General features: G+C 41.2%; 1 protein-coding gene across 1 annotated transcript; it reads left to right on the top strand.

Moving 5' to 3' along the window:
- Positions 1-11204: 11204 nt before the first annotated feature.
- Positions 11205-19886, top strand: LOC134413883 (nicotinate-nucleotide pyrophosphorylase [carboxylating]-like). The gene is made up of 4 exons (XM_063147913.1): positions 11205-11419; positions 11615-12023; positions 16717-16848; positions 19325-19886. Exons 1-4 carry the CDS (start codon positions 11205-11207, stop codon positions 19529-19531), a joined length of 963 nt encoding a protein of 320 aa, XP_063003983.1. The 3' UTR covers positions 19532-19886.
- The last annotated feature ends 7974 nt before the right edge of the window (positions 19887-27860 follow it).

Raw genomic sequence — 27860 nt, 5'->3', positions numbered from 1 at the left:
CCCTGACCCCTTCAATGACCCCCAGGACCTTCATGGACCCCCATGGACCCTCCTGAGCCCCCCATGGTCACCCTTGGACCCTCCTGACCCCCCCATGGACCCTCAGGACCTTCACGGACCCTCAGGGAGCACCCAGGACCTTCATGGACCCTCCTGAGCCCCTCAATGACCACCAGGACCTTCATGGACCCCCCCCCATGGACCCTCCTTGACCCTTCCTGAGCCCCCCATGGACCCCCCCATGGACTCCCCTTGACCCCCAGGGACCCCATTGACCCCATGGACCCTCCTGAGCCCCCCATGGACCCTCAGGACCCCCTTGAGGACCCCAACATGGACCCTCCTGAGCCCCCCACCCACCATGGACCCCCCTGGGACCACCCCAGGACCCTCAGGGCCTTCATGGACCCCCATGGACCCTCCTGACCCCTCATGGACCACCTGGGACCACCCCGGGACCCTCAGGGACCCCCCTGACCCCCCCCATGGACCCTCTGGACCCCCTTGAGGACCCCCCCCATGGACCCCCCTGACCCCACTGAGCCCCCCTGGGTGCTCAGGACCCCCTGGAGGGCCCCACGGACCCCCGGGACCCCTCAGGGACCCCCGGGACCCCTTGGCCACCCCACGGACCCCCGGGACCACCCCATGGACTCGTCACGAAACCTTTGGCCACCCCAGTGACCCCTTGAGCACCCCATGGACCCCCTCGAAGCCCCCAGTGACCCCTCATGGACCCCAGTGACCCCAGTGACCACCCATGGACCCCTCATGGACCCCACTGACCACCCCAGTGACCCCTTGAGCACCCCATGGACCCCCTTAGAGCCCCCAGTGACCCCTCAGGGACCCCAGTGACCCAACTGACCCCTTGACCAGTGACCTCATTGACCCCCATGGACCCCATTGACCCCTTGAGCACCCCAGTGACGCCTCACGGACCCCAGTGACCCCCTGACCACCCCACTACCCCAGTGACCCCAGTGACCCCTCACTGACGCCACTGACCCCTCAGGGACCCCAGTGACCCCAGTGACCTTCATGGACCCCCATGGACCCTCCTGAGCCCCCCCTGACCACCCCACTGACCCCTCATGGACCCCCTGACCACCCCAGTGACCCCTCATGGACCCCAGTGACCCCCTGACCCCCCCAGTGACCCCTTGGCCACCACCCTGACCCCAAGCCAGGGGCGGGGCAATGAACGGCTTTGATTGACAGCTCTGGCCACGCCCCTTTTGGCGGGAGGGGAGTGCTGGGATGGAACTGGAATGGACTGGGATGGACTGGGAGGGACTGGGAGGTACTGGGACAAACTGGGGGGGACTGGGAGGGAACTGGGATGGACTGGGAGGGACTGGGAGGGAACTGGGAGGGAACTGGGATGGACTGGGAGGGAACTGGGATGGACTGGGATGGACTGGGAGGGACTGGGAGGGACTGAGAGGGACTGGGAGGGAACTGGGATGGACTGGGATGGACTGGGAGGGACTGGGAGGGACTGGGAGGGTCCAAAAGGGCTGGGGGGGACTGGGGGGCAGGGAGGGGCCCCCATTGTCCGCCCCCCTTTTGTCCCCTCCGTGCCCCCCCCGCCCATCGCGTGTCCCGGCCCCCGCCGAGGAATCGATTTTATTGATTGATTGATTGGTTTGATTGATGGATTGATTTTATTGATTGATTGGTTGGTTTGATTGATGGATTGATTTTATTGATTGATTGATTGGTTTGATTGATGGATTGATTTTATTGATTGATTGGTTGGTTTGATTGATGGATTGATTTTATTGATTGATTGACTGATTTTATTGTTTGATTTATTTTAATGATTTATTTTATTATTTGATTTATTTATTTCCATTTATTTTATTGTTCGATTGATTTTATTGTTTGGATGGATTTACATGTTCAATTTAATTTATCGATTTATTTATTTCATTGTTTGATTTATTTAACTGATTTATTTCATTGTTTGGATTGATTTTATTGTTCAATTTAATTTATCGATTTATTTTTTTCATTGTTTGATTTATTTAATTGATTTATTTTACTGTTTGATTTATTTATTTTTATTGATTTTATTGCTCGATTGATTTTATTGTTCGATTTAATTTATCGATTGGTGATTTTATCGATTGATTTATTTTATTGCTCGATTGATTGTATTGTTCAATTGATTTTACTGACTTCTTTAATTTATTGTTTGATTTATTTAATGGATTTATTTTATTGTTTGATTTATTTATTTTCACTTATTTTATTGATCAATTGATTTTATTGTTTGGACTGATTTTATTGTTTGATTTAATTTATCGATTGATTGATTTTATCGATTGATTTATTTTATTGCTTGATTGATTGTATTGTTCAATTGATTTTATTGTTGGATTGATTGTATTGTTCGATTAAATTTATCGATTGATTTATTTTATTGTTCGATTGATTTTATTGTTCAAATTAATTTATTGATTTATTTATTTCATTGTTTGATTTATTTAATGGATTTATTTTATTGTTGGATTGATTGTATTGTTCAATTGATTTTATTGACTTTTTTATTTTATTGTTTGATTTATTTAATGGATTTATTTTTATTGTTTGATTTATTTATTTCCATTTATTTCATTGTTCGATTGATTTTATTGTTTGGATTGATTTTATTGTTGGATTGATTTTATTGTTCAATTTTATTTATCAATTGATTGATTTTATCGATTGATTTATTTTATTGATCAATTCACTTTATTGTTCAAATAATTTTATCATTGGATTGATTTTATTGTTCAATTTCATTTATCGATGGATTTATTTTATTGTTCGATTGATTTTATTGTTTGATTTAATTTATTGATTTATATATTTTATTGTTTGATTTATTTAATTGATTGATTTTATTGTTTGGATTCATTGTATTGTTCGATTTAATTTATCGATTTATTGATTTTATTGATTGATTCATTTATTTTGATTGATTTTATTGCCGTATTGATTTTATCGTTGGATTGATTTTATTGTTCAATTTAATTTATTAATTTATTTTTTTCATTGTTTATTTAATTAATTTATTTTATTGTTTGATTTATTTATTTTTATTGATTTTATTGCTCGATTGATTTTATTGTTCGATTTAATTTATCGATTGCTAGATTTTATCGATTGATTTATTTTATTGCTCGATTGATTTTATTGACTTATTTATTTTATTGTTCGATTTATTTAATGGATTTATTTGATTGTTTGATTTATTTATTTCCATCTATTTTATTGTTCGATTGATTTTATTGTTTGGATTGATTTTATTGTTCGATTCAATTTATCGACTGATTTAAATTATTGTTCGATTGATTCTATTGTTGGATTAATTTTATTGTTCAATGTAATTTATTGATTGATTGATTTTATCGATTGATTTTATTGTTTGATTTAATTTATCGATGGATTTATTTTATCAATTGATTCATTTATTTCGATTGATTTTATTGTTGAACTGATTTTATTGTTCGATTTAATGTATCGATTGATTGATTTTATCGATTGATTTTATTGCTGGATTGGTTTTCTCCAAACCTCTCCTCCCTGGGCTGGGTTTGCCCTTTGCTCGGGGCCATAAATGCCCTGAAAAACCAAAATTTGTTTGTTGGGTTTGTGTTTGCAGAGCCCAAATCTGTTTGTTGGGTTTTTGTGTTTGCAGAGCACTTCTGGCCCCAGGATGGAATTTGGAATTTGGAATCTGGAGAAAACCAGAAATAAAATCAAGTTTTGCTGGAGAACGACAGAATAAAATAAAATAAAATAAAATAAAATAAAATAAAATAAAATAAAATAAAATAAAATAAATTAATAAAATAAAATAAAATAAAATAAATTAATGAAATAAAATAAAATAAAATTAAAATGAAATTAAAAGAAATAAAATAAAATAAAAATGAAATTAAATTAAATAAGATAAAATAAAATGAAATAAAAATGAAATAAAATGAAATGAAATAAGATAGGATAAAATAAAATAAAATAAGATAAAATAAAATAAAATAAATTAAATAATAAATACAACAAAATAAAATAAAAATGTATTAAAACATAAAATTAAATAAAAATAAATAATAAATAAAATGAAATAAAATAAAATATAAAATAATAAAATAAATACTATACAATGTAATGTAATATAGTATAATATAATATAGTATAATATAATATAGTATAATATAATATAATATAATATAATATAATATAATATAATATAATATAATATAATATAATATAATATAATATAATATAATATAATATAATATAATATAATACAATGTAAATGGATCAAAACATGAAATGAAATAAAAATAAATAAAAGCCAAATCTGTTTGTTGGGTTTTGTGTTTGCAGAGCATTTCTGGCCCCAGGACGGAATTTGGAATTTGGAATCTGAAGAAAACCAGAGATAAAATCCAGTTTTTCTGGGGAAGTACAGAATAAAATAAAATAAAATAAAATAAAATAAAATAAAATAAAATAAAATAAAATAAAATAAAATAAAATAAAAATGAAATGAAATAAAATAATATAAATTAAAATAAAATAAAATAAAATAAATAATAAATACAATAAAATACAATAAAAATTTATTAAAACATACAATGAAATAAAAATAAATAATAAATCAAATCAAATAAAATAAATAAAATATAAAATAGTAAAATATAATAAAATACTATATAATATATTACATTATATTACAATATAATATAATATAATATAATATAATATAATATAATATAATATAATATAATATAATATAATATAATATAATATAATATAATATAATATAATATAATATAATATAATATAATATAATATAATATAATATAATATAATATAATATAATATAATATAATATAATGTAATGTAATGTAATGTAATATACTATAATATAATATAATATAATATAATATAATATAATATAATGTTATATAATGTAATATAAATGGATTAAAACATGAAATGAAATAAAAATAAATAAAACCCAAATCTGTTTGTTGGGTTTTTGTGTTTGCAGAGCATTTCTGGCCCCAGGATGGAATTTGGAATTTGGAATCTGAAGAAAAACAGAAATAAAATCGAGTTTTGCTGGAGAAGGACAGAATAAAATAAAATAAAATAAAATAAAATAAATAAAATAACATAAAATAAAATAAAATAAAATAAAATAAAATAAAATAAAATAAAATAAAATAAAATAAAATAAAATAAAATAAAATAAAATAAAATAAAATGAAATGAAATAAGATAAAATAAAATAAGATAAAATAAAATACAATAAATTAAATAATAAATTCAATAAAATAAAATAAAAATGTATTAAAACATAAAATGAAATAAAAATAATAAATAAAATCAAATAAAATAAATAAAATATAAAATAATAAAATATAATCTAATAAAATATAACATAATATAATATAATAATATAATATAATGTAATATAAGGCAATGTAATGTAATGTAATGTAATATAAGGCAATGTAATGTAATGTAATGTAATGTAATGTAATATAATATAATATAATATAATATAATATAATATAATATAATATAATATAATATAATACAATATAATGTAATATAAATGTATTAAAACTTGAAATGAAATAAAAATAAATAAAACCCAAATCTGTTTTTGGGTTTTTGTGTTCGCAGAGCATTTCTGGGCCCAGGACGGAATTTGGAATTTGGAATCTGGAGAAAACCAGAGATAAAATCGATTTTTGCTGGGGAAGGACAGAATAAAATGAAATCAAAAGAAATAAAATAAAATAAAATAAAATAAAATAAAATAAAATAAAATAAAAATAAAATAAAATAAAATAAAATGAATGAAGGGAAATAAAATTAAAAAAATGAAATGAAATAAGATAAAATAAAATAAGATAAAATACAATAAATTAAATAATAAATACAATAAAATAAAATAAAAAATTATTAAACATAAAATGAAATAAAAATAAATAATAAATAAAATCAAATCAAATAAATAAAATATAAAATAATAAAATATAATACTGTACAATGTAATGTAATATAGTATAATGTAATATAATATAATATAATATAATATAATATAATATAATATAATATAATATAATATAATATAATATAATATAATATAATATAATATAATATAATATAATAAAATGTAAATGTATTAAAACATGAAATGCAATAAAAATAAATAAAACCCAAATCTGTTTTTGGGTTTGTGTTTGCAGAGCATTTCTGGCCCCTGATGGAATTTGGAATCTGAAGAAAACCAGAGATAAAATCGAGTTTTGCTGGGGAAGGACAGAATAAAATGAAATAAAATGAAATAAAATGAAATTAAATAAAATGAAATGAAATGAAATAAAATAAAATAAAATAAATAAAATAACATAAAATAAAATAAAATAATGAAATAAAATAAGATAAAATGAAATAAAATAAAATTAAATTAAAATGAAATGAAATGAAATAAGATAAAATAAAATAAAATAAAAATGAAATGAAATGAAATGAAATAAAATAAAATAAAATAAAATAAAATAAAATAAAATAAAATAAAATACGATAAAATAAATTAAAATAAAATAAAACAAAATAAAATATATAATAAATACAATAAAATAAAAAAATGTATTAAAACAATAAATGAAATAAAAATAAATAAAATAAAATAAAATACATTAATATAATATAATATAATATAATATAATATAATATAATATAATATAATATAATATAATATAATATAATATAATATAATATAATATAATATAATATAATATAATATAATATAATATAATATAATATAATATAATATAATATAATATAATATAATATAATATAATATAATATAATATAATATAATATAATATAATATTTTCCCCCAATTTTTCCCATTTTTTTTCCCATTTTTCCCCCAATGTCCCCAATGTCCCCAAATCTCATTTCTCCCAATTTTCCCCCAAGTTTCCCCCAAAGTCCCCAAATCTCATTTTTCCCATTTTTTACCAATTTTCCCCCAATTTTTTCCCAAATTTCCCCCAATTTTTCCCCCATTGTCCCCAATGTCCCCAAATCTCATTTTCCCCAATTTCCCCCCAATTTTCCCCATTTTTTCCCCATTTTTCCCCCAATGTCCCCAAATCTCATTTTTCCCATTTTTCCCCAATTTTCCCAAAATTTCCCCATTTTCCCCCAATGTCCCCAAATCTCATTTTTCCCATTTTTTACCAATTTTCCCCCAATTTTTTCCCAAATTTTCCCCCACCGTCCCCAATGTCCCCAAATCTCATTTTCCCCAATTTTCCCCCAATTTTTCCCATTTTTTTCCCATTTTTCCCCCAATGTCCCCAACATCCCCAAATCTCATTTTTCTAAATTTTCCCCCAATTTCTCCCCAATGTCCCCCCAATCTCCCCAACATCCCCAAATCTCATTTCTCCCAATTTTCCCCCAATTTTCTCCCAATGTCCCCAAATCTCATTTTTCTAAATTTCCCCCAATTTTCCCCCAATTTCTCCCCAATGTCCCCCCAATCTCCCCAATTTTCCCCAAATCTCATTTTCTAAATTTTCCCCGATTTTTCTCCACTTTTCCCCCAACTTTTCCCAATTTTCTCCCATTTTCCCCCAATGTCCCCAGATCACATTTTTTAAAATTTTCCCCAATTTTTCTGCATTTTTCCCCCAATTTTCCCATTTTTTTCTCATTGTCCTTAATGTCCCCAATGTCCCCAAAACTCATTTTTCTAAATTTCTCCCAATTTTTCCCATTTTTTTCTCATTGTCCCCAAATCTAATTTTTCCCATTTTTTACCAATTTTCCCCCAATGCCCCCAAATCTCATTTTTCCCATTTTTCCCCCAATTTTTTCCCCAACGTCCCCCCAATCTCCCCAATGTCCCCAAATCTCATTTTCCCCAATTTTCCCAAATTTTCCCCATTTTCCCCAATTTTCCCAATTTCCCCCATTTTTCCCCCATTTTCCCCCCAATTTCCCCAATGTTCCCCCAATCTCATTTTCCCCAATTTTCCCCACTTTTTCCCCATTTTTCCCCCAATGTCCCCAAATCTCATTTTTCCCAATTTTTCCCCATTTTTTTCCCAATTTTTCCCAATTTCCCCCCATTTTTCCCCAACTTCCCCTCCCCCCAAACACTTCCGGGTTTATTTTTGGGTTTTTGGGGATTTTTTTTTTTTTTTTTGGGTGGGCGTGGCAGCCAATCAGCGCCGGCAGCCAATCAGCGGCGGCAGCCAATCAGCGCCCGCGCTGTGGCCCCGCCCCCCGGGTAAGATTCCCCCCCCTCCCCCCCCCGGGGCCTCATTCGGGCCCGGCGCGCGCCCGGTGAGTGGGGGAGGGGCGGGGGAGGGGGAGGGGGCGGGGCCGGGCCCAAAACGGCCCCTGGACCGCGGGATTTGGGGCAAAAAGGGCAAAAATCGGCACAAAATCGGCTGAAATTGCACAAAATCAGCGGAAATCGGCCCAAAACGGGAAAGAAGGGGAAAAATCGGCACAAAATTGGCAAAAATTGACATAAAATCGGCTACAATAACCCAAAATCATCAGAAATTGGCCCAAAACCGGAAAAAAGGGGGAAAATCGGCGCAGAATTGGCGAAAATTGGCACAAAATCGGCTGAAATTACACAAAATCAGCGGAAATCGGCCCAAAATCGGAAAAAAAAAGGGGAAAAATCGGCACAAAATTGGCAAAAATTGGCATAAAATCGGCTGAAATTACACAAAATCAGCAGAAATCGGCCCAAAACCAGAAAAAGGGGAAAAATCGGCACAAAATTGGCAAAAATTGGCACAAAATCACCCAAAACCATCCCAAAATACACAAAATCGGGAAAAATCGGCACTAAATCAGCTAAAATTACTCAAAATCGCCCTAAATTGCCCAAAATCAGGAAAAAAGGAGGAAAGTCGGCACAAAAGTGGCAAAAATTGACACGAAATTATTTTAAAATCTCCCAAAATTTAAATAAAGGGCGAAAATCGGCACTAAATTGACTCAAATTGTCACGAAATAATCCAAAAACCCCTAAAAGGGAAAAAAAGGGGGGAAATCGACACAAAAATGGCAAAAATTGACATAAAATCGGCTTAAATTGCCCAAAATCAGAAGAAATTGCCCCAAAACCGGAAAAAAGGGGGAAAATCAGCGCAAAAATGGGAAAAATTGGCATAAAATCGGCTGAAATTACACAAAATCAGCAGAAATTGGCCCAAAAGCAGAAAAAAAGGCAAAAAATCGGCACAAAATGGGCAAAATTTGACAAAAAATCGGCTAAAAAGCCCCAAAACCAGAAAAAAAGGGGGAAAAATCGGCACTAAATTGGCAAGAATTGGTACAAAATTATCAAAAAATCCCTAAAATGGAAAAAAGGGGAAAATCGGCACAAAATTGGAAAAAAATAACCTAAAATCACCCCAAACTACCCAAAACCAGAAAGAAAGGGGGAAAATTGGCACAAAATTGGGAAAAATTGACACAAATTCACCCCAAAATTACCCCAAAATCCTAAAAAAGGGGAAAAAAGGCAAAGAATCGGCACAAAATTGGCAAAAATTGACACAAATTAACTCCAAAATCACCAAAAAATCCCAAAAAAGGGGGAAAAGGCAAAAATCGGCACCAAATTGACCCAAATTGGCACAAAATCGGCCAAAAATCCCCAAAATGGGGAAAAAAATCGGCCCCAAATTGGCCCAAATCCCCCAAACCCGACCCAAATTTGCTCTTCAGCGCCCCCAAATCCCCCCAGGGACCCCCAAAATCCCCCCCAGACCCAAAACCTCCCCAAAAACCCCAAGGGGGACCCCAAAACCCCCTCAAAGACCCCCCAAATACCCCCCTGGGACCCCAAAATCCCTCAAAATCCCCCCTGGGACCCCAAAATCGCCCCCAGACCCAAAAATCTCCCCAGAGATCCCCATGGGGACCCCAAAATCTCCCTGGGACCCCATTAACCCCTCGAAGGCCCCTCCCCATCGCCCCAAATCCCCTCCTGGGACCCCAAAATCCCCTCAAGGACCCCCTAAATCTCCCCAAAACCCCCTCCCCACACCCAAAATCCCCCAAGGACCCTCCTGGGACCCCCAAATCGCCCCCAGACACAAAATCTCTCCCTAAATCCCAATGGGGACCCCAAAATTCCCTCAAGGACTCCCCTGAGACCCCAAAACCCCCCCCAGACCCCTCCCCGCACCCCCAAATCCCCTCCAGGACCCCCCTAAGACCCCCAAAGCCCCTCAGGACCTTCCTGGGACCCCCCAAATCCCCCCAGACCCAAAAATCTCCCCATAGATCCCAATGTGGACCCCTAAATCCCCCCTGGGACCCCATTAACCCCCTCGAAGCCCCCTCCCCATTACCCCAAATCCCCTCCTGGGACCCCAAAATCCCCACCAGGACCCCCCAAATCCCCTCCAAGCCCCCTCCCCATTGCCCCAAATCCCCTCAGGGACCCCAAAATCCCCTCCAGGATCCCCCAAAGAGCCCCAAAATCCCCCAAGGACCCTCCTGGGACCCCCAAAACCCCCAAAATCCCCTCAAAATCCCCCGAAACCGACCCCAAAATCCCCTCCAAGCCCCCTCCCCACACCCCCAAATCTCCCCTAGACCCAAATATCTCCCCATAGATCCCAATGGGGACCCCAAAATCCCCTCAAGGACCCTCCTGGGACCCCTAAATCCTCTCCAAGCCCCCTCCTGGGACCCCCAAATCCCCACCAGACCCAAATAGCTCCCCAAAAATCCCAATGGGGACCCCAAAATCCCCTCAAGGACCCCCCAAATCCCCTCCAAGCCCCCTCCCCATCGCCCTAAATCCCCTCAGGGACCCCAAAATCCCCTCCAGGATCCCCCAAAGAGCCCCAAAATCCCCCCAAGGACCCTCCTAGGACCCCCAAAATCCCCCCCAGACCCAATTATCTCCCCATAGATCCCAATGGGAACCCCAAAATCTCCCCTGGGACCCCATTAACCCCTCGAAGACCCCTCCCCATTACCCCAAATCCCCTCCTGGGACCCCGAAATCCTCTCAAGGACCCTCCTGGGACCCCCAAATCCTCACAGAGACTCCCCAAAGACCCCCAAAATGCCCCCCAAGGACCCCAATATCCTCCCCCTAATTCCCTTTCTCTCTCCCCAGGTCTCTCCGCACCATGTCCGGCTCTGCGCCCCCGAACCCCGCGGGACCCCCGAACCCCCCGAACCTTTTGGGGACCCCCTGGCCGCCCCCCCCTCCCCCGCACCGCCTGCGGGCCCTGGCGCGCTCCTGGCTGGACGAGGACGCGCCCTGGCCCGACCCCACCGTGGCGCCGCTGGGGAACGCCGAGATCCGCGCCCACATCCTCGTCAAAAACCCCGAAACCCCCGCATTTAACCCTGAAACCGCCGGATTTAACCCCGAAACCCCCGCATTGAACCCCGAAACCCCCGCATTTAACCCCGAAACCGCCGGATTTAACCCCGAAACCCCGCGATTTAACCCCGAAACCCCGCGATTTAACCCCGAAACCCCGCGATTTAACCCCGAAACCCCCGCATTTAACCCCGCCCCCGCCCCGTTTTTCGGGGTGCTGGCCGGCTGCCCGTTCGCCGAGGCGGTGTTCGCGGTGTCGGGCTGCTCCGTGCTCTGGAAGGTTCCCGAAGGTTCCCGGCTGGGCCCGGGCCGGGCGCTGCTGGCCGAGGTTCGCGGCCCCGTTTCCGGGCTGCTCCTGGCCGAGCGCACGGCCCTCAACGTCCTGGGCCGCTGCAGCGGCGTGGCCTCCATGGCCGCCCGGGCCCGGGGCGTCGCCGAGAGCCGGAACTGGGGAGGGGTCGTGGCGGGGACGCGCAAGGGCACGCCCGGCTTCAGGGCGGCCGAGAAGTACGCGCTGGGCGTGGGCGGCGCGCAGGGGCACCGCCAGGGGCTGGGGGCCTTCGGCCTCGTCAAGGACAAGCACAGGGCCGTGGCCGAGATGGGCGGTGGGCACGAAGGGGTTAAACGGGTAAGGACCCCGAAATTTGGGGGTGAGAGATCCCCGAAATTGGGGAAAAATTTGGGGTAAAATGAGGGGAAATTTGGCGGGGAAATGGGGGGTCCGGGCTGCTCAAGGACAAGCACAGGGCCGTGGTGGAACTGAGTGAGGGACAGGAAGGGGTTAAACGGGTAAGGACCCCGAAATTTTGGGGGGTTTTGGGGCGGTTTTGGTTGTGGGAGACCCCGAAATTTGGGGGAAAATGAGGGAAAAATTTGGGTGGAAAATGGCGGAGAAATGGCGGGAAAAACTGGGGGGGGAATAGGGGAGAAATGAGGGGAGAAATGGGGAGAGGAGACCCCGAATTTGTGGGGAAATGGGGGCAAAATTTGGGGGGTTCTGGTTGTGGGGACCCCCAAATTTGGGGGGGAAATGGGGAAAAATTTGGGGGCAAATGAGGGGAAATTTGGGAGGGACTGGGGGCGTTCAGGCTGCTCAAGGACAAGCACAGAGCGGTGGTGGAACTGAGTGAGGGACAGGAAGGGGTTAAACGGGTAAGGACCCCAAATTTTGGGGTGAGAGACCCCCGAAATTGGGGAAAAATTTGGGTGGAAATGGGGGAAAAGTTGGGGGAGAAATGGGAAAAAATGGGGAGGGGGGATCGGGACAAGCACAGGGCCGTGGCCGAGATGGGCGCAGGCGGGAAGAATGGGGTTAAACAGGAAAGGACCCCGAAAGGACCCCGAAATTTTGGGGGGATTTGGGGCGGGGGTACCCCGAAATCTGGGGGAAAATGAGGGAAAAATTTGGGTGGAAAATGGGGGAGAAATGGCGGGAAAAACTGGGGGGGGGAAATAGGGGGAAATGAGGGGAGAAATGGGGAGAAGAGACCCCGAATTTGGGGGGGAAATTTGGGAGCAAAATTTGGGGGGTTCTGGTTGTGGGGACCCCCAAATTTGGGGGGGAAATGGGGAAAAATTTGGGGTAAAATGAGGGAAAATTTGGGAGGGGCTGGGGGCGTTCGGGCTGCTCAAGGACAAGCACAGGGCCATGGCCGAGATGGGCGGAGGCGGGCACGAAGGGGTTAAACGGGTAAGGACCCCAAATTTTGGGGTCGGGGGAACCCCAAAATGTGGGTGGAAATGCGAAAAATATGGGTGGAATTGGGGAAAAATGGGTGGAAAATGGGGAGGAAATTTGGGGGGGGCAATCACAGAGAGAGCGACAGCGGACAGGAAGGGGTTAAACGGGCAAGGACCCCAAATTTTGGGGGGTTTTGGGGGTGGGGGAACCCCGAAATTGGGGAAAAAATTGGGTGGAAAATGGGGAGGGGGATCAGGAATTTGGGGAGGGGGCATCTGGACAATCACAGAGCGGTGGCACTGGAGACAGAGGAGGGGGTGACACAGGTGAGGACCCCAAAATTTGGGGGAATTTTGGGGTGGGAGAGCCCCGAAATTAGGGAAAAAATTGGGTGAAAATGGGGGAGAAATGGGGAAAAATTTGGGGGGAAAATGGAGAAGAAATGGGGGGAGAATGGGGGGGGGATCCGGCAGGTGGGGACCCCCGAAATTGGGGGGGAAATAAGTGGGGGGACCCTTGAATTGGGGCAGTTTTGGTTGTGGGGAGACCCTACAGAATTTGGGGGGTTCTGGTTGTGGGGACCCCCGGATTTGGGGGGAAAATGGGGAGAAATGGGGAAAAAATTTGGGGTAAAATGAGGGGAAATTTGGAGGGGAAATGGGGGCTCCGGGCTGCTCAAGGACAAGCACAGAGCGGTGGTGGAACTGAGTGAGGGACAGGAAGGGGTTAAACGGTAAGGACCCCAATTTTGGGGGATTTGGGGTGAAATTCGCTGTGGGGTACCCCGAAATTGGGTGGAAATGGGAAAAATTTGGGTGGAAAATGGGGGAGAAATGGGGGGAAAAATTGGGGGGGGGATGGGGCTGAAATGAGGAGGGGAGACCCCGAATTTGGGGGGAAACGGGGGCAAAATCTGGGGGCAAAATTTGGGGGTTCTGGTTGTGGGGACACTCAAATTTGGGGGGGAAAATGGGGAAAAATTTGGGGTAAAATGGGGGAAATTTGGGTGGAAATGGGGGAGAAAAAAAAATGGGTGGAAAATGGGATGGGGAAACCCAAAATTTGGGGGCAAAATTTGGGGGGTTCCGGTTGTGGGGACCCCGAATTTGGGGTAAAAATGGGGGAAATTTGGGGGCCAAATTTGTGGGGGATCGGGACAATGCCAGAGCGCTGGCAAAGGTGAGCACCCCAAAATTTGGGGGGTTTTGGGTGTGGGGGGACCCCAAATTTGGGGAAATTTTGGGGGATTAATTTTGGGGGGAAATTGCCAATTTTTCCGGGGAAAATTTGCAATTTTTGTGGGGAAATTCCCAATTTTTTGGGAATTAATTTCGAGTAGAAATTCCCAAATTTTTGAGTAGAAATTCCCAATTTTTAGGGAATTAATTTTGAGTAGAAAATCCCAATTTTTGGGAATTAATTTTGAGTAGAAAATCCTATTTTTGGGGGATTAATTTAGGGGGCAATTCTCAAATTTGGGGATTAATTTTGAGGAAAAATTCCCAATTTTTTGGGGAATTAATTTTGAGTAGGAATTCCCAATTTTTGGGGATTAATTTTGAGTAGGAATTCCCAATTTCTTGGATTAATTTTGAGTAGAAAATCCCAAATTTTGGGGATTTATTTTGAGTAGAAATTCCCAATTTTTGGGGATTAATTTAGGGGGAAATTCTCAAATTTGGGGATTTATTTTGAGGAAAAATTCCCAATTTTTGGGGAATTAATTTTGAGTAGGAATTCCCAATTTTTTGAGTAGAAATTCCCAATTTTTTTGGATTAATTTTGAGTAGAAAATCCTATTTTGGGGGGATTAATTTGGGGGAAAATTCTCAAATTTGGGGATTAATTTTGAGTAGGAATTCCCAATTTTTTGGGATTAATTTTGAGTAGAAAATCCTATTTTTTGGGGATTAATTTTGCGTAGAAATTCTCAATTTGGGGGGAATAATTTCTGAATTTTTGGGGATTAATTTTGCTGGAAAATTGCCAATTTTTGAGTAGAAATTCCCAATTTTTGGGGATAATTTTGGTGGAAAAAATCCCAATTTTTGGGGTGAAAATTCCCAATTTTTGGGATTAATTTTGAATAGAAATCCCCAATTTTTTTTGGGGGGGGGGAAATTTTGAGTAGAAATTCCCGATTTTTGGGGATTAATTTCTGAAATTTTGGGGTGTTAATTTTGGGAAAAATCCCCAATTTTTTGAGATTAATTTGAGGGGAAAATTCCCCATTTTGGGGGGATTATTTTTGAGTAGAATTTCCCAATTTTGGGGGATTAATTTACAGGGAAATTCCCAATTTTTGCGGATTATTTTGGAGTAGAAATTCCCAAATTTTTTGAATAGAAATTCCCAATTTTTGGGGATTCATTTTGAGTAGAAATCCCCAATTTTTGGGTATTAATTTTGAATAGAAAATCCCAATTTTTGGGGATTAATTTCCAAATTTTTGGAAATTAATTTCGAGTAGAAATCCCCAATTTTTGAGGATTAATTTTGAATAGGAAACCCCAAATTTTTGGGGATTAATTTCCAAATTTTTTGGGTTTAAATTTTGAGTAGAAATCCCCAATTTTTAGGTATTAATTTGGGAGTCAAATTCTCAATTTTTGGGGATTAATTTCTGAATTTTTCGGGATGAATTTGAGGGGAAAATCCCAATTTTTTGGGACTAATTTTGAGGAGGAATTCCCAATTTTTGGGTGGGAAATTCCCAATTTTTGGGGATTCATTTCCAAATTTTTGGGGATTCATTTGGGGAAAAAAATCCCAATTTTTGGGGATGAATTTCCAAATTTTTGGGGATAAATTTTGAGTAGAAATCCCCAAATTTTGCGGATATTTTTTGAGTAGAAATCCCCAAATTTTGGGTATTAATTTGGGAGTCAAATTCTCAATTTTTGGGGAATAATTTCTGAATTTTTGGGATGAATTTGAGGGGAAAATCCCAATTTTTGAGGACTAATTTTGAGTAGGAATTCCCAATTTTTGGGTGGGAAATTCCCAATTTTTGGGGATTCATTTCCAAATTTTTGGGGAAAAATTTTGAGTTGAAATCCCCAATTTTTGGGTATTAATTTTGAATAGAAATCCCCAATTTTTGAGGATTAATTTCCAAATTTTTGGAAATTAATTTCGAGTAGAAATCCCCAATGTTTGAGGATTAATTTTGAATAGAAAAACCCAAATTTTTGGGGATTAATTTCCAAATTTTTGGGTTTAAATTTTGAGTGGAAATCCCCAATTTTTGGGTATTAATTTGGGAGTCAAATTCTCAATTTTTGGGGATGAATCTGAGGGGAAAATCCCAATTTTTGGGGACTAATTTTGAGTAAGAATTCCCAATTTTTGGGCATTAATTTCCGAATTTTTGGGATTCATTTGGGGAAAAAAATCCCAATTTTTGGGGATTAATTTCCAAATTTTTGGGGATTAATTTTGAGTAGAAATCCCCAATTTTTGGGTATTAATTTTGAATAGAAAAACCCAATTTTTGGGGATTAATTTCCAAATTTTTGGGGATAAATTTTGAGTAGAAATCCCCAATTTTTGAGGATTAATTTTGAATAGAAAAACCCAAATTTTGGGGGCAAATCCCTAATTTTTGGGGGTTATTTTGGGGTCTTTGCAGCTGATTGAGGGGGCGCGCCGGGCCGGGGGCTTCATGCGGAAATTGGGCGTGGAGTGCGCGAGCGCTGAGCAGGCGCTGGAGGCGGCCAAGGCCGGGGCCGATGTCGTCCTGCTCGACAACCTGAGCCCAGAGGTGAGCCCCAAAACATCGGGGGACCCCAAAAATCTAAATTTTGGGGGGAAAAATGGCGAAATTTTGGGGAAAAACGGCGAAAATTTGGGGAAAAAACGGTGAAAACCCCAGAATTGGGGTGGGGGGTGGCAGAGATTTGAGCTCTGAGCCCACGGGGCAGCCCCAAAACATCGGGGAACCCCGAAAATCGAAATTTTGGGGGAGAAAAGGTGAAATTTTGGGGAAAAACGGTGAAATTTTGGGGCAGATAACTGCAAAAAATCGGGTTTTTTTGGGGGGGGTCAAATAATCCCAGAATTGATAAATTTTTTAGGGACCCAAATTGGGCAAATTTTGGGTTGAAAATCCCAAATTTTGGGGTTTTTCTTGGTGGGTCGGACCCCAAATTTTGGGTGGAAAATCCCAAATTTTTGGTGTTTCTTGTTTAAGGGGAATTTGGGGTGGACACCCCAATTTTGGGTTCAAATCCCCAAATTTGTGGAGATTTTTATGGGGAAAACCCAAATTTGAGCAGGGACACCCCAATTTTGGGTTCAAATCCCCAGATTTGTGGGGATTTTTATGGGAAAAACCCAAATTTGAGCAGGGACACCCCAATTTTGGTTCAAATCCCTCCCAACCCCAATGAACCGAACCCCAAATTTTGGGGTTCACTGACATTGTCTCCCTTTACCGGGATCTGCACTCGGATAAACTCCAAAAATGGGGAGAAACCCATAAAAATGGGAAAAATAAAAAAATATTTGGATAAATCCCCAAAAAAAAAAACAACGGGGGGGTGGGGAAGATCTGAAAAAATTTGGGATAAACCCCAAAAATGGGGAATCGACAAAAAAAAAAGGTGGAAAACCCCCAAAAAATGAGGAAAAAATCCCAAAAAGGGGGGATGAACCCGCCAAAAAACTGGGGTAAAGTCCAAACATTGAGAAAAAACCCAAAAAAATGGAATAAATGCCAAAAAATTGGGATAAAACCCGCAAAATGGGGGTAAAACTCCAAAAAATGGGGATAAAAGCCCCCAAAATGGGGATAAACACCAAAAATAGGGATAAAGTCCAAAAAATGGCATTATTCCCAAAAAAATGGGGAAAAACCACAAAAAATGGGGGAAACCCCCAGAAAAATGGAAAAACCCAAACCAAACAGTGGGAAAAAATAAAAAAACATGGGAATAAAAACAAAAAAAAGGAAAAAAACCCAAAAAATGAGGACATGCTGCAAAAATTTGGGATAAGCCCCAAAAATTGGGATGAAACCCCAAAAATGGGAAAAACAAACAAACAAATAAAAAGGAATGAACCCTAAAAAATGGGGGAAAAAAACCCCAAAAAATTGAGACAAACCCCAAAAAATAGGAAGAAAAACCCCAAAAATGGGGCTGTGGACTTTTTGAAATGGGGATAAACCCCCCAAAGATGGGAAAAAACCCAAAAAAATGGGGAAATAAGCAAAAAGAAATTGGGATAAACCCAAGAAGTGGGACCGAAACTGGGCAGGTTTTGGGTTGCAAACCCCAAATTTTTGGGGTTTCTGGTTTGAAGGGGATTTGGGGGTGGGCACCCCAATTTTGAACACCCAATTTTAAGTGGAACAATCCCAAAATTGATCATTTTTTCTGGGGACCCAAACTGGGCAAATTTTGGGTTGGAAACCCCCAAATTTGGGATTTTTCTGGGTGGGAGAGACCCCAAATTTTTGGGTGAAAAATCCCAATTTTTTTGGTGTTTCTGCTTTAAGGGGAATTTGGGGGTGGGCACCCCAATTTTGGGTTAAATAATCCCAGAATTAATGAGTTTTTATAGGGACCGAATTTGGGCAGATTTTAGATTGAAAATCCCAAATTTTGGGGTTTTTCTCAGTGGTTCGGACCCCAAGTTTTGGATGGAAAACCCCGAATTTTTGGGGTTTCTGGTTGAGTGGGGATTTGGGGGTGGGCACCCGAAATTTGGGTTAAATAATTGCAGAATTAATGGGTTTTTATAGGGACCGAAATTGGGCAGATTTTAAGTTGAAAATCCCAAAATTTGGGATTTTTCTGGGTGGGAGACCCCAAATTTTTGGGTGAAAAATCCCAAATTTTTGGTGTTTCTGGTTTAAGGGGAATTTGGGGGTGGGCACCCCAATTTTGGGTTAAATAATCCCAGAATTAATGGGTTTCTCTAGGGACTGAAATTGGGCAGATTCTAGGTTGAAAATCCCAAATTTGGGATTTTTCTGGGGGAGAGACCCCAAATTTTTGGGTGAAAAATGCCAATTTTTTTGGTGTTTCTGCTTTAAGGGGAATTTGGGGGTGGACACCCCAATTTTGGGTGGACTAATCCCCGGATTTGTGGGGATTTTTATGGGGAAAACCCAAATTTGAGCAGGGACACCCCAATTTTGGGTTCGAATCCCGCCCAACCCCAATGAACCGGACCCCCACTCATCCAATGAACCCCAAATTTTGGGTTTTTTGACGTTTTCCCCCCGTTTCCAGGAGCTGCACGCGGCGGCCGCGCGCGTCAAGGCCGCGCAGCCGCAGGTGCTGGTGGAGGCCAGCGGGGGCATCGGCCTGGAGAGCCTGGGCAGCTTCCTGGGGCCCCACGTGGACGTCGTGTCCATGGGGTGCCTGACCCACAGCGCCCCCGCGCTCGACTTCGCCCTCAAGGTGGTGGGGATGGGGAGTGGAAGTGAGGAAAAGTGAAAATCCGACGTGGAAACCCCAAAATTTCACCCAGAAACCCCAAAATCCAGTGTAAAATCTCAAAAATCCAGCCTGGAAACCCCAAAATCCAACCCGAAACCCTGGAGATCCGTCCTGGAACCAATAATGTCCAACGTTGGACCTGTCAAACCTGGAACCCCAAAATCCAACCTGGAACCCCAAAATCCATCCTGGAAACCTCGAAATCGAACCCGAAACCCTGAAATTTGGGAACCCCAAAATGGAACCGGGGAACCCCAAAAATCCATCCCAGGAATGCCCAAATTCCAACCTGGAACCAATAAAATCCAACGTGAAACATAGAGACACCTGGAACCCTGAAATCCGTCCCAGGAACCCCAAAAATCCGTCCCAGGAACCCCAAAAATCCAACCTGGAACCCCCAAAATCCAACCCCCCAAACCCAGCCTGGAACCAATGAAATCCCGGGAACCCCAGAATCCATCCCTGAACCCCAAAATCCGCCCCAGGAGCCCCCCAGCCCTGCAGGCCCTGCCCCGGTTCCTGGGGCCCCACGGGGCCGTCGTGTCCATGGGGTGCCCAACCCACAGCGCCCCCGCGCCCGACTGCGCCCTCAGGGTGCTGGGGATGGGGGACGGAGCCGAGGAACCCTGAAAATCCAACGTGGGAACCCCAAAAATTCACCCTGGAACCCTGAAATTGATAGTGGAACCCTGGAAAAAGTTAAAGATAGAATCTAAAATGTTAGGCTTTGTGCTTTCCCAGATCAACCGCACCTGCGTAAGCAGTATGATAAATTATATAATTGTTAGATGTGATGATTGCTTAGTAATTAAATGTAATTATTATATAACCATAAGAAGGATAGTGAGAAACTATGTTGGAAATTCAGAGAGGGGCTAAATTTATGTATACAATATAAGTTTAATAATTGACATGAAAGTTATGTAACGATAGAGTATAAAACATGATCATTTCGGATGTATGGTCGGAGTCAGATTTGGGTTGAATATACCCCGATTCCCAGAGCTCTTAATAAAAGGCACCACATATAATCGCTCCATGATTATGTGTTTTTGAACGCTAACATTTTGGCGACCCAGATGGAGCCGTTGTGAGTGCTGCTGAGCGAGTTCGCGACTCGATCACGCTCCAGCCGGCACCGAGGGATTCTCAGGGAGCCCATCGGCCGCGACCGCTTCCGCCACTCACAAACGTCCCCGGGAGAAAGGTAAGGTGCTTTTTACTTTGGTTTGGGTGCCTGCCAGTAAGACGCACTGAAAGCTACGCTTGGTTGGGCTAAAGGAATTCCTGTTGGTGTAAGCCTAGGCGCCGTTCCGTAAGACAATCGCGAAAGCGTTGCAGGTTCGGCATTTGTGGTATTTTTGAAATGGACAAACTTAAAGGGATTTTGGGCAGTAACACCCCTATCCCGCAAAATTCTCCTTTGGGGTGCTTATTAGCACATTGGAAACAAGGTAACTTTGGAGAAGGATTATGTAAAACTAAGTTGATTGATTATTGTAATTCATGGTGGCCAGAATATGCCTTGGAGAACGGTGAAAAATGGCCAAAATACGGTACTCTGCAATGTAACACTATTTTGCAGTTAATGTCGTTTTGTAAACAAGAAGGAAAACGGGATGAAGTCCCATATGTTGATCTGTTTTTCTACTGATGGGGAAAGCCAGAATGGCAGAATGAATGTGGATTATTAATGGTTAAAACATCTGCAAAGTGTGGGGTTTGTGAGGAACGTTGTTTAGAACACTTGGCGTTAAGAGAAAGCTTGAGTAGAGAAAATTATACAGATACTGATTTACAAGTAGCTCCAATAGGAACAAGAGAACCTAACCCTATCCCAACCTGTTTCATCTGTCCCTATCCCACTACCTGCTCCTCACCCACCTACCCCTGAACCTGTCTCATCTAGTACACATTTCCCTCTTTATCCTCCTCTCCCATCATCACCCGATCCCTCTGCCTCGGAAGATGAGCAAAACCTAACTGTGATAGAAAGGGGAAAGAGGTATGCGAGTGAAAAAGATAGCAATGGTAATGAATCAGTGACCCCAATAGCTCATAGAACCTGGGGTAGGGCAAAGCTTGCTCCAGTTGTGCATAGAGATGGCATAAGCAAACAAAAACAGACTGTGATTGCCCCCTGGCGACAAGGTGTCGGAGTGGAAGGGCCAGCATTTGTAAAAGTGCCTTTTTCCCCGGCAGACTTAGTTACTTGAAAACAGTCAGCCAGAACTTACAGAGAAAATCCTGATAAAGTGGCACGCGTAGTAAAAATGGTTATGAAAACGCAAAATCCTGACTGGGATGACATAAACGTGATATTAGATACTCTGATGGATTCTACTGAAAAAGAAATGGTACTCAAGGCAGCCAAAGAGAGGGCAAGAGAAGATATTAGAAATGGGCTGGTAACAGGGAACTTAGATGTGAATTTCCCAATTGAGGATCCAAATTGGGATCCTAATTTATTGTGCGATATGAGGAGATTACGGAAATACCAAGAGTGCATCCAAATAGGAGTTCAGAATGCTGTGCCCAAAACTATAAATTGGTCCAAACTATATGAGGTTCAACAGGAAAAGAAGGAATCTCCCACTGCATTTTTGGAGAGGCCTGAGGAGGTAGCAAGGAAATATACAGACCTCCAAATGGATACAGAGCAAGCAAAGGTTCAGCTTGCTCTCATATTCTTGGGCCAATCACAGGATGACATTCATAGAAAATTGCAAAAATTAGAAGGGGAAGAATTAAGGAATTTGGATAAGTTACTCGAGGTCGCTTGGAAGGTATACAACAATCGGGAAAAAGAAGCTAGTAAAAGGCAGCAGCAGAATCTTTTGGCAGTAATACAGGGGAGAGGGAACCCAAATTTCAGGGGGCGTAACAGGAATGGTCGGAGTAGGAGACCAGTTACCCAGGGGTTAAGCCTGAATCAGTGTGCATATTGCAAGGGGGTGGGACATTGGAAGCGAAATTGCCCAAGTTTGAATAACCAGTTTGACCAGGGCAATCAGTTCCAGCAGGCTACTAAGGAGATGGTCCTGGGGGAGTATACCAGCTGACCAGACGTAGAACCAGTAGAACAAGTTAAGGAACCTGTTGTAAATATACAGTTAGGGCATAAAGAGGTCAGATTTCTAATAGATACGGGAGCTACCTTTTCTGTATTGAATGATTTGCAAGGACAAATTGGGGACAAGGAAACGACAATAGTGGGCGCTACAGGGAAAGAGGAAAAACGGCCTTTCCTGCAACCCCTAAATTTGTGTTTTGGAAATAAGGTCATGACACACGAATTTTTATATGTACCTGAGTGTCCAATTCCACTTTTAGGGAGAGATTTTCTAGCTAAACTTGATGCGGTAATAACCTTTGAAAATGGAGAGCTTATAATGAAAATACCTGAATCAAAGATGGGACAGATATTAATGATCAAAGAAAAACCTGTTCCCCTCTATCCCTAGGGAGGTAGAAGATGCAGTGATTCCCTCTGTATGGGAGACGGATATACCAGGGAAATCTAAATTGGCACAACCAGTGCATGTGGAGTTAAAAGAAGGGGCAAGGGCTGTACAAGTCAAACAATATCCCATAAAACCAGAAGCACAGCAAGGAATAGTAGATTATTGAGAAATTCTTGAAATACCAAATTTTAGAAGAATGTGAATCAGAATTTAATACACCAATATTTCCAGTAAAGAAGCCAAATGGTGAATATAGATTAGTGCAGGATTTGAGAGCAATAAATAAAATAACAAAGGACATTTATCCAGTGGTAACAAATCCTTATACATTGCTAACATCCGTAAAGGAGATATATAAATGGTTTACCGTAATTGATTTAAAAGATGCCTTTTTCTGCATCCCCCTTGACAAAGAAAGTAGAAACTGTTTGCCTTTGAGTGGGAAAACCCAGGGAATGGAAGAAAGACCCAGCTCACCTGGACACGATTACCACAAGGCTACAAGCACAGTCCCACCCTATTCGGAAACCAACTGGCAAAGGAACTGGAGATTTGGACTGAAAATGGGCAAGTACCAAGAGACCAATACTTATTGTTTCAGTATGTTGGTGATATACTAATAGCTACAGAAGAAAGAGCAACCTGTATAAAGGTAACCATTGAGATTTTAAATTCACTGGGGATGGGAGGCTATAAAGTATCCAGAGGAAAGGCACAAATCACACAACAGACTGTGATTTACCTGGGATGTGAAATTTCACAAGGGCAATGAAAACTAGGTACTAACCACATCCAAGCTATTTGTGCTATTCCAGACCCCCAGAATTTACATGAGCTGCGAGTCTTCCTCGGGATGGCAGGATGGTGTCGCTTGTGGATCATGGACTAGGGACTGATTGCGAAACCCCTTTATGAAGCTCAGAAGATGCAGCCATTCACCTGGGGCAAACCACAGAAAGAAGCCTTCCTAAAATTAAAGGAAGCACTGACAACTGCTCCAGCACTAGGGTTACCTGATCTGTCTAAAGATTTTCAGCTGTTTGTACATGAAAGGCTGCGCCTAGCACTAGGAGTCCTGACACAAGGTCTGGGAAGCTGGAAAAGGCCGGTGGGCTACTTTTCCAAACAACTTGACAACATAAGTGCCGGCCCCCATGTCTGCGGGCAGTCGCAGCTACTGTGATCCTGATACAAGAAGCCAGGAAACTTACTATGGGAAGGCACATAGATGTCTATGTACCACACATGGTAACCACTGTCTTAAAACAAAAGGGGGGCCATTGGCTATCTCCCAGCAGGATGATGAAATTCCAGGTAGTCTTGACTGAGCAGGATGATGTCACATTAAAAACAACTAACCTTTTGAATCCAGCTTTGTTCCTAGGTACCACAACTGAAGAAGGCCCATTAGAACACAACTGTGCAGAAGTAATAGAGTACACCTATTCAGCAAGAGAAGACCTGAAAGATGTCCCACTAGAGCAGCCGGAGTGGGAGCTGTTTACAGATGGGAGCAGCTTTGTGGAAAATGGAATCAGATACGCTGGATATGCGGTAACAACAGTCAATACAGTGGTGGAGGCAAAGGCATTACCACCAAATACATCTGCCCAGAAGGCAGAACTGGTTGCTTTAACCAGGGCACTAGAATTAAGTGAAGGGAAAAAGGTAAATATCTGGACTGACTCAAAATATGCTTTTGGAGTCGTGCATGTACACGGAGCACTGTGGAAAGAAAGAGGACTGTTATCTTCTCGGGGTACCCACATTAAACATCAGGATGCAGTCCTGCAATTGATAAAGGCAGTACAAAAACCTGAACAAGTAGCAATCATTCACTGCAAAGCACACCAATCAGGAAACTCCAAAATCTGTGAGGGAAATCGAAAGGCAGACTGAGCAGCCCGACAGGTTGCTCGAAAGGTACAAACAACAATGGCATTGATACCTTTGAAGCTTAATGTATCCCAATTCAATTTGCCTCCAAAACCAAAATATTCAGTAGAAGATGAGAGACTGGCACATTTGCTAAATGCACAAAAGAATTCAGAGGGATGGTATGTAACTGCACAAGGACAAATAGTGGTAGCCCCCTTGATAATGAGAGAGGTTCTACAAATTAAACATAACGAATGTCACTGGGAGCAGAGGCATTGGTAAAATTGCTAAAGCAGAGTTTAATACGGATGCTAACAATGGCAAAATCAGTAATGTCAAAATGTGATATCTGCTTGAAAAACAACCCAGTGGCCAGGTGACAGGCACAGCTAGGAAGAATTCGGATAGGAATAGAGCCAGGAGACTATCAGCAGGTAGATTTTGTAGAACTACCAAGGACTCGAGGATACAAATACCTGTTAGTGGGGGTTGACACATTCTCTGGGTGGCCAGAAGCCCTTCCCTGTCGCACGAACCAAGCAAAGGAAACGGTTAAGTGGTTACTACAGGAGATTATTCCCAGGTTTGGGGTACCCCTAGGGGTATCATCAGATAGGGGACCCCATTTCATAGCTACAGTAGTAAGAGAGGTAAGTAGCCTGCTGGGGATAAATTGGGACCTCCACACACCGTGGAGACCCCAGTCAAATGGACAGGTAGAGAGGATGAATCAGACACTAAAAAGGCAAATCAGTAAAATATGCCAAGAAGCCAAATTGCAGTGGCCCCAGGCTTTGCCAATAGCACTGTTGAGGATTCGGATAAAGCCTAGGAGTGGGATGTCAGTCAGTCCTTATGTGATATTGTATGGGAAACCATATGAATCTCCTGAGCCTAACCCTAATGTACATGTCACAGGAAAGCAGGAAGTGTATAATTATGTTCTGTCTCTTGGGAAAACTTTAGCTCGGCTCCGGAGTATCCTCGTGTGGAATAAACCATTGAGAACCCAGTTCATAACATACATCCAGGAGACGAGGTGTACATCAAGAACTGGAACGAGGAACCGCTGAAAGAAAAGTGGAGTGGACCCCATCAGGTACTACTGACCACCTTTACAGCAGTCAAAGTAGCCGGTGTGGAACCCTGGACCCACTATACCCGAGTGAAGAAAGTCCATCCTGGATCACAGACTGTATAAACTCTGGAATGAACAAAGGCTGCAGATAAGACGTGTTCAATTGCTTTCAGAATGCTATCAGTAATTGTGCTAACATTATGGTATTAATATCTTTGGGATGTGGAATGCAAAATGATCAACCAACCACTCTTCATTCTAGAATGAAGAGAAAGGTACAAACAGAAACACAGGTGATAAAGGTTTCTAATGCAGTTTGGGCTGAGAATGTAATGATTGGATTAGTCAAAGATTTTGCCAAAATGCAAAACACCAGCCGAATAACTGCCTGTCTGTCAACACCAAAGGCAGCAGGAGACCCAGTAAATTGGGGAATCATAACATCAAAACTACCTGAAATACAAAAGAACAAAATAATTACATGTAAACTGGTACCCGAATCGAGACAAGTTACAGAAACAACTCTGGTATGGGAATGTGAGGCCAAGGATAAGAAAGATCAGACAGAACCTTGGGACAGTGCGTGGTCTATGAGTATTCTTCAAAGATTCCAATATATGGCAAACACCCCTTGGTGTATTAAGTGGGAAGGCCCCGAGAATGAAACAGATCCAGCAATAACAAACACTGACACTAGTAGCAGAACGAGGGCAGACAAAGTAAGTTGGTGGGCATGTAATAAAACTTACGACTGCACTTCAGATGATGAAGAGATAAAACAGATGCCACCCCTGGCAATAGCCCTACAAATTGGTTGTGCTTGCAGAGGGATCAAACATAAACAAGGCAGAGTGAATTATAAAGTAATTATAGGGTGTACCAGGATTACAGTCCGAGGTCCAGGACAATTTGTATGGGCAGCAAGTGATGGTACCTGGACAACACATCTGCCTGTAGACAGGAAAGTAAAGGAGATTACTTTAGGTCTCCCAACCTTATGTCCAATTTGGAAATTTGGAAAAGGTCCCCATTTAATGGAAAACATGAACTTCTGCAGATAAGAGCAAGACGAGAAGTTCTAGATGATGAAAATCCAGATGACACTTGGCAAGAACCCTCTAGTGGAGTGAAATTTGGATGGGCCCTAGAGTCATTGCTTGGTCCTATAGCAAACTATAAGAGCAGAGAGATGCTGTACAAACTTACAGGTCAGGTAGGTAGACTGGCAAGAGTCACCCGGGAAGGATTTAAAGAATTGAATATACAATTACAAACCACCACAAAAATGACTTTACAAGATTGATTGGCCCTAGATATGTTACTCCTGAAAGAGCATGGAGTATGTGGATTTTTAAAGGGACAAGTTGATCATTGCTGCATTCATATCCCAAATGTAACTGCAGATGTAGAATATGACATCAATCAGTTGAAACAAATAGATCATGAAGCACAAGAAGAGCAAAAGGATTTGACTACAAGCTGATTAGGAAAAATCTTTAAAGGATTAGGGGGGAATGTGAGTTCATGGATTAAATGTATCATTGAGAATGTGATAATCTTACCAATTGTATTCTTAGCAATTTGGTTAGTTTACAGCATCTTAAAGGGAGAGATACAGAAGAAAACATCCTGGAACCAGAGGATAATAAAGGCACTAACACGAGATCCACGCCCACCATCTTCTGGTTCTCCAGTTCGTAACAGCATCCACGACAACGTTTACATCAACCCTGGATTTGAAGAACCAAGTACGAACTGAGGAATAAAGGACTGTATCAAGTGAAAACATTTACACCTATAGTGAAGTGAAAATGCTTTCAAAGGGGGGAGAATGATAGTGGAACCCTGGAAAAAGTTAGAGATAGAATCTAAAATGTTAGGCTTTGTGCTTTCCCAGATCAAC

This window comes from Melospiza melodia, unplaced genomic scaffold (genome assembly GCF_035770615.1).
Source record: "Melospiza melodia melodia isolate bMelMel2 unplaced genomic scaffold, bMelMel2.pri scaffold_55, whole genome shotgun sequence".
Lineage (NCBI taxonomy): Eukaryota > Metazoa > Chordata > Aves > Passeriformes > Passerellidae > Melospiza > Melospiza melodia.
This window is presented reverse-complemented; position numbering and strand designations above follow the sequence as displayed.